We start from the raw sequence: 8,615 nt of genomic DNA on the forward strand, positions 1-8,615 counted from the left end.
CCTACCATCTGAGATGTCTAAGAGGCAAAGTGCTTTGAAACTGGTGGTTGGGTTCTATTCAAAACCAGTATGCTGTCTTGTACCAACAGAACCTTAAAATGCTTACATCGTATGAACCAAAGACCAAAGACACCATTTTTGTTTCTTTAGGCACAAAAATATATCAGACTGGACTGTCAGCTTTGGGACTGTGGTAAACCCTCCCTACATGAAGAACAAAATAAGAGGCTATATTGTTCACGAAAACTACAACCCAAGGGCCCACCATGATGACATAGCTGTTGTACTCCTTGCTGAACCAGTCTCTTTTACAAACAATGTGCACCGAGTTTGTCTTCCAGAAGCTACCCAGAACTTTCTGCCAGGGTCTGATGTTGTTGTGACAGGATGGGGAGCACTTTCAAAGGATGGTATATGTGCCAATAATAATTTGTATTTTCATATATGGGATATAATTCAATTCAATTCAATTTAACAAGCATTCACATTTTTCATACGTTCAACACACTCTCCTAGGTTTTAGGGATACAAAGTTGAAAAGCAACACAGCCCCTGTTCTCAAGACACTTATGAGCTGACAGGGAAAACCTCCGGGGGCAACATCATGAGAAAGAACTGAAATTTTCTACTATGTCTTAATCCCAGAACATTTCTAGATGACTGATACAGACAATGTTGTCCCTAAAGGATCCATATGGTCCTGAAACCTTCCAGGTCAACAATCTGGAGCTTGGCACCACCAATCTGGAGTCTCTGATTGAAGCAGGCTTGTTTTAAATTTCCTTCCCCATCCACCAATTATTCATTATGCTCTCTCTGTGTGTCTCTGTGTCTCTGTCTCATTGTGTATCTCTCTTCTTCCCCCCTCTCCTTCCCTTCATCACACACACTCTCATACATACACCCTTACAATGGTCACCTATTCTCTCCTGTCCCCCCACTTTCTCACTTCCTCTAGTACTCTAAGCTTCTTGGTTGAAGGGACCATATCACCTTTGTCTTTGTATTTACAGCTTATCATAGTGCCTTACATACACTAGACATAAGAAATGTTGGCTGAATTGAATTGAACAGTTCATTTCTCTCCTCCACTCCCGTGATGTGAGGAATATTCAGGAAAACAAAATAATTCAGACTCTATTCCTAGAAGTCTCTCTCTAGATCTGAAGTCCTAAAAGCTACGCTATTAGGACTGGAAAGAACCTTAGACATTATCTATTTTAATTTTCTCGTTTTACAGATAAGGAAATTGAAGCTCAGAGAGGTAAAAAGACTTCCAAAGCTATTTAATGACAGAGCTAGGACTTGAAGCTGGGCTTCTTCACTCTTGATCTAAGGTTCATTCCACTATAGCTCAAAGTTCCTGAATGGTGACCTCTGAAAGTGGGACCTGAAGGCTTATGCCATTATGTAATGGTAGTCAATGATCAAATAGGGTTGGTTTTGTGTTTTCTTTGTTTTGCTTTATTTTTCCCCAGCTAACAGGGCTCTTTTTCAAGGAAGCTCATTTGCTAATTTTATTTATTTTAGGTTCATTTCCAAAATCACTTCAAAAAGCACCAGTGAAAATTATTGACACAGAGATTTGCAATAGTAAAGATTCCTATGATGGTCTTGTACTTGACACAATGGTATGTGCAGGTTACATAGAAGGACACATTGATGCCTGTCAGGTAAGTCCATACCAACAAGAGAAATAGTGCAAAGTCATTTTCCATAAAGAATTTCATTTAGATACATATGGGAATCATTAGCAGAAATATTGTTTTAATCTATATGAATTTATATTTCCATATATGTTTATATTTACTGAGAGCAGTCTATGTTATAGTGGATACAGTAAAGGTCCTGTAGTCAGGAAGATGTGTTCAAATGTGTCCTCAGACAGTTAATATCTGTATAACCCTGGAAAGTCACTTAACTCCTTAACTTTAACCTACAGATAAGGAAACTCAGTATTCTTACCTATAAAACGACAATAATAATAGTATGTTCCTCCTGTTGTTGTGAGGGTCAAATGAGATAATATTTGTAAAGTGTTTTGCAAAACTTAAAAATGTTATATAAGTGCTAGTTATTACTACTACTATGACTGTGACTATTTCTACTACTACTACTACTATTACTACTACCACCACCACCACCATTACTACGATTACTACTGCTACTACTTTTGTGGGGTATGGAATAAGGTTGGGGCAGCTGGACCTATGAGTATAGATAGATAGACAGATAGACAGACAGACAGACAGACAGACAGACAGACAGATAGATAGATAGATAGATAGATGGATGGATGGATAGATGGCTAGATAGAGATATCTAGATAGAGATCTATCTATCTATCTGTCTGTCTGTCTGTCTGTCTGTCTGTCTATCTATCTATCTATCTACTCCCTCCACACATCACTAAGTCTATAAATCATAATCTCAGAAAATTGCCAGCAATTCCAAGAGGTTAAGTGACTTGTTTGTGGTCAGGATTTGAAAGCAGGTCTGTATGACTCCAAGGCTGGCCTTCTATTCTTTCGCCATCATTATTTCTCTTATATTTAAATTGTTGTTGTTCAGTCATTCAGCTGTGTCCCATGGACTTGTCCATAAGGTTTTCTTGGCAAAGATACTGGAGTAGTTTGCCATTTCCTTCTCCAGGGTGTTGTCATTTTACAGATTAGGAGCTGAGGCAAATAACTAGGGGTTACATTACTTGCCCCAGATTACATAGCTCTTAAGTGTCTGAGGTCAAATTTGAACTCAGATCTTCCTGACTCCAGGCCAGGCACTCTATCCATTGTGGCACCTAGCTGCTCCCATTATATTTATTTGCCTTTGTTTTTGTTTTTTGGTGAGGCAATAGGTGTTAAGTGACTTGGCCAGAGTCACACAGCTAGTGATATTATGTGTCTGAGGCAGGATTTGAACTCAGGTCCTCCTGACTCCAGGGCTGCTGTTCTATCCACTGTGCTACCTAACTGCCCCGCCAATTATATTTAAACAGCAGTCTCAAAGTCAGCAAAGAATCAACCCAAGAAGTTATAAATAATGCTTAGTTCTACTCTACCCTCCCACTTTCCCATTCCAACCTCTCCATTGCTTAATCCAATTATTTCAGTCAGCAACAGATTAGGTGAGGAATGAGGAGGAAGGAGCCTTGCCTTGCCACCAAATATCACAAGTCCTAAGGGGTTCAGGAAGCCTGGATTGGTTCAGGGGCCTTTAAGGGGCTTTACTTCATGGCAAGTTTAGAAAAGCAAATTGTTATAATGACAAATATATCTTCCTGTGTTTAGGGTGACTCTGGTGGACCACTGGTTCACCCTAATTCTCGAAATATCTGGTTTCTCGTCGGAATAGTGAGCTGGGGAGATGACTGTGGCAAAAAGAATAAGCCAGGTGTCTACACTCGGGTGACTTCCTATCGTCCATGGATTGCTTCCAAGACTGGTATTTGAGAGAAGTATTTTGTAGAGATAATGACAGGTCATACATGTCTATGATGGCTACACCTTATTTAGCATTGTGTTTTAAAGTGCTTTTGGCCAATGAATGTTCTAACATCATTATCTGGAAAGTTTGCATACAGAATTATCTATAGTGCTCCTGTTCTCTTCAAACAAAGCACTTTGTCTGGATTTCTCCTTTGCTCCCATCACTCCCTATACTATGTGCTATGCTTACCTGGGAACATATTCTATAGTCTCAGCAGGATGTAAGCTTCATAAGGGGATTTTTAAATAATCTTTTTATTCCCCGTGTCCCAGACACTTAAAATGTTGTTTAGTTGAATCATACCATACTCAAATATCCTAATTCCCCATTCATTAACATACTATATAGGATTTAATTCTGGAAGAGAACTCTGAAACCATCTAATCCAATCCCTTTATTTTATTGAAGAGGGAGCTCAGGCCTAGGAAGGGTAATTGACTTGCCAAGGTCACATAGGTAATAAATAGTGAAAAAGCACTTGAAGTTTGAGTGAAGAAAAGGAAAATATGGCCAATATTTAAAATGTATTATTTTAAATACCAGGAAGAAGTCTTCATGTTTTTCTCTCCTATGGTCTCATCAACATGGAACATTATCATATTTGTCCAAGTTTTTTTTTTTAACATCACAGATGATCGATTTGGTCCTTAGCACTATAATTTACCCTTCAAACAGAGCTCTGCTGTTTTCTTAGATCTTTTGCACCTGAATGGATTTATTGGCATTTGGAAATGCCTTTGATTTTAACCATTTAGCTCTTAGAAATGTATGTAAGTCTGTTCTTGTCCATTAGAATTTAGCCCATTTTATCTAACAATACTGTAAAAGATTGCCACTAAAGTCTTAATGAGGTTGAATTGCCATATACAATATTTGCTTTCCTGTTATTGCCTTCAGTTGTGGGGAAGCGTGTAGTTTCAGCACTAAATACAGACACAGGGTTCTAATCTCTTATTTATACTGGGGCCATAAACAATCATCTTTATCAACAGCTGCCATTTATGTAGCACTTTATGGTTTACAAAATACATAAATTATTTCACAACCACCATGTGGGTGAGGTAAGCAGGACAGGTTTTGCATCCATTGTAATAGATGAAGAAACTCAGACAAGGGGAGATAAAGTCATTTGCTCCTAGTCACATAGCTGGTTAGTGGCAGAATCAGGGCTTGAATGAGTCTTTTGATTCCAGATTCAATAGTTTTTCCCCTACATTACATGAGGCCTTTCCACTCCTATAAACCAATGATAAGAAAGTCATATAGATTAAATATAGAAAAAAATACATCAGGAAAGCTGTAGGTTTCTGAAGAAACTCTCAATAGTATTAACTTTCTTGAGAAGAAAATATATACCTGGAATCAGGAGGACCTGACTTCAAATCCAGCCTCAGACACTTAGTGGCTGTATGACTCTGGGCAAGTCACTTAACCCCAACTGAAGAAGAAGAAGAAGGAGAAGAAGAACATATGTTCTTAGAAATACAATGATCTAAGACAATTCTGAAAGTCTTATGAGGAAAAATGCTATGCACCTCCAGAGGAAGAACTGATGGAATCTGAATGCAGATTGAAAATATATTTTTAAACTTTCTTTATTATTCTTTTTTTGGTCTGTATTTTCTTTGCAACATGGCTAATGCAGAAATGTTTTGCATTACTGCATATGTATTATCTATATCAAAGTGCTTACCTTCTCAAGGAGGAGGGAGGGAAGGGAGAGAGGGAAAGAATTTGGAACTCAAAATTTTAAAAAATGTTAATTTTTTTTGTTTACATGTAACTAAAAAATAAAATAAAATTAAATATAAATGTAAAAAAAATAAAGATTACACACTACCCAGGCGAGAGAGAGAGAGAGAATGTGTAATATTCTGTGATTAAAATGCATTAAAAATCAGTCTACTTGATTTTTGTTCAAGGTCATTTTTTTGGTTCTATGGTAACTTTTCTTTTAAGTGGCACTATTTAAATTTGCTCGCTTATTTTATTTAATCTAAATTTTGTTCCTATTTCCCATGTAAGCAGGCATCAAGTTCTCATTTAAAATCTGCAGTTTGCAGAACTCTATGTGATTTCAGATGTTCATTACCTCTATTAGTTACTCCAGAAGTTACTTGTAGAAATTTCTTTTGTGTTCACACACTGAATTTCATAGGATCATAGATTTAGAGCTAGAGAAATCCTTAGAGCATATCTAGTTTAAACTCCTTCATTTGACACTTGAGGTTCAGAAAAGTGACATGCTCTAGATCACACAGCTGCCACATGGAAGGCAGGATTTGAATCAGGGTCTTTCTAACTCTAAGCTGAGTGTCATAGTTACTACCCCACTCCACATGTAAGTTCTTCATTAAAGCCATTAAGCTGTTTTTAATGTACTGGCAGGCTGGCCAATAGGTGCCCAGGCTTCAGAGCATGCAGAGGGGGGCTTTTTCAACCAGTTTTGAACTCAGTCACCCAACCCCAATTCCACTGGTAGGCTGGGTCCCCAGAGCAAGACTATTGCTTTATCTCTTCTGGCTGCTCCAGAGGTGCTGCTAAAGGTCTGTGGGTTCTTAAGACTGTCAGCTCTGGCGCCCATTCTGATGTGCCCCCACTCCCAATATCAATTCCAACAATTATGACTTAGGTATTGTTGTGCCATAACAGATGCAAGACAGAGACCCAATCAGAAATTTAATGTGGAGGTTTATTGAAGCGCGTGGCCGCAAGGGGTATGCACACACCCAAATCAAGCAGCCCCGATCAGGGGTCGAGCTAGGGTTTATATGGAAAAGAGCATGGGAAAGAAATGCCAGGAACACTGATGAGGTAATCCAAAGGTGCAGGTGTTGTTGGGGGCTATGGATGGGAAAGTACAGGGAGTATATCGGACAGGGAGGGAGATGACAGAGGTATGGATCTTTGGAGTCTGGCAGGAGGAAGAGCCCTTGGGCTGGCCAGGGACACCCCTCTCCCTGTCTTGATGAGAGAATGCTCTGCAACAAGGGAAAGCTTTCTCACAAGACAGGAACTTACTAAGGAATTGGGAGGCTTCCAGAGACATGATCTGAGGGCTGGGGCCTGAGCAGCCAGATAAGGGTCGTGCTGAGGCCCATGCATGAATAACTGCTAGGCACAGTGTCCTTGTGCTGGGGGGTGGTTGTCAGAGACAGTGTTTCTGAGGCTAGGGAGAAATTGGGGCACAAGTACAAACACAAGCACCCGAGCACCCCATCATTACAGGTCAGACATCACACAAACCAGACCAGGTGTCCTGGTCTCTGGTACAAACATAATTATCTAAAGCAATTACATTGCAAGCTTTCTTATCCATTTGCATTGGAGGTACGGGCTGTGCTGAGCTATGCAAGAGAACATTTCACTATTGTGTAGATTTAGGAGGAGAGAGGTCTGGGGCAAGATAAAGCAGCAATTTCTGCTTTCCATGGCTTAAAGGGCCCTACTACCTAAAATGATAAAATAATGTTCTGCATTACAGTATAATTTTCTACTTGAAAAGGGGTATCTCTGATAAGCAATGAGGTTCAATTAACTTTGTCAAAGGAAACTTACTGAGAAGGCACAGCACGAATAGAGGTAAAAATATATCCTTCAGAACTGGGGCACATTCTCTCTGCTTATCACTTCCAATAATTGTGTACTCAAACCTGAAGTGGTTGCTTTAAAGCCTTCCTCCCACCAGTATGGATAATGAATATGGCCAAAGGACAATCTCAATCTTGCCTGTAAAATGTGAAAAGCAATTTTGGGGGGATAAAAGTTAAACAGTTCCTGACCTCAAGAACTTGCATGTACATGGGAGAAACAAAAATGGACATAAACATACAAACCCACTCACATGTATGTATAGGTTTATGCATGATAAAATTCAACGCCAACACCAAATGTCCCATAAGTATGCAAATCTGTCAGCAGCTTTTCCATCTCTCAATGCTCCAAGAATAGTAAGACTTGGAAGATTAAAGATTCTAGTGCTCTTGTCTTCATAGATTAGAGAGAATTGGTCAAAATTGCTGGATACAGGCCTGGCCAGTTGTGCTCATGATGCCTTGAAACTCATAAGCGTAAAATCAACCCATGAATGAATGAATGAATGAAATGTACATATGAGGCACTTACTATGTATTGTGCACAGGGAAATACAGATATGAAAGGGAAGGTAGTCTCTGCCTTCAAGCAGCTTACACTGTAAAAAGGAGAGAGAACTTGTATAGAGGAATTGTGGTCAGGGAGGAGTATTCTGGTTCTGAGAGTTACAAAGATGGTAAGTATAATCATAGCAGAGGAGAATGACATACTCTTTCCAGGAGTATTCCACGACAGTATTAATTTTAGTGTGGATTAAGAACTGGAAAGAGACAGGGTGGGCAGTTGGTATTTGCCCAAAGCTGTGTGGGCATCAAAAAGAAGCAGGGTTGGCTCAGGACCAAAATGTAAAAAATGAAGCAAAACATCAGGAGGGTGGAGGCAGGCAGGGAATAATAGGGGAAATGGGGTGAAAGGGTTAAGTCTTCAGGCTATACTCCTGACTCTCCAGGACTTTCCTTGCAATGACCAATAAATTTCTTCACCTTGGAAGCCCCCTCTCCCATTGGGTCTCTCCCCATGATGTCTGATTTCTTTCAGAACTTTGTTTTAAGGAGGAGCTCCAGGCCAGCCACGTCTTCATTCCTTTCCAGGCTGCACTCCTGAGTCCCCCGGACTTTCTCTACAATCCCCCCACCGGCTTTCAAGGGAAAGGCGAACAACATTTCCTAAACCACTTCTTCTTCCTTGTCTCCTTGACAGGGCTATAATGTCGTGATTTATTTTCTTTTTCAAGAGTATATCAACTGCTCATTTTAAATTGATTTTATTAGAGAGGAAGCATGGAATAGTGGAGAGAGAGAGAGAGAGAATGAGAGAAGAGAGAGAGAGAGAGAGAGAGAGAGAGAGAGAGAGAGAGAGAGAGAGAGAGAGTTTCATAACTAGGAAGACTTGAGTTCAAGCCCTACCTCTGACACATATTGGCTGTGTGAACTTGGGTAAGTTGAGTGCTCTCTCAAAGATTACCAGTTTCAGAGAAGGTGCTGACTTGCATTGGTAGAGGGAGTTTCCATACCTATCCCTATCTTTTTCTT

At 39.7% G+C, this 8,615-nt stretch overlaps 1 protein-coding gene across 1 annotated transcript in view; it reads left to right on the forward strand.

The window, feature by feature from the left end:
• Positions 1–3,452, forward strand: part of TMPRSS11B (transmembrane serine protease 11B) — a 34,778-nt gene extending 31,326 nt beyond the window's left edge. The window contains 3 exon segments of the mRNA XM_078148855.1: positions 151–410; positions 1,531–1,673; positions 3,291–3,452. Coding sequence (XP_078004981.1) covers positions 151–410; positions 1,531–1,673; positions 3,291–3,452 — 565 coding nt within the window.
• The last annotated feature ends 5,163 nt before the right edge of the window (positions 3,453–8,615 follow it).

The sequence above is a fragment of the Phascolarctos cinereus genome, unplaced genomic scaffold (genome assembly GCF_003287225.1).
Source record: "Phascolarctos cinereus isolate Bilbo 61053 unplaced genomic scaffold, phaCin_HiC Scaffold_9;HRSCAF=440, whole genome shotgun sequence".
Classification (NCBI taxonomy): Eukaryota; Metazoa; Chordata; class Mammalia; order Diprotodontia; family Phascolarctidae; genus Phascolarctos; species Phascolarctos cinereus.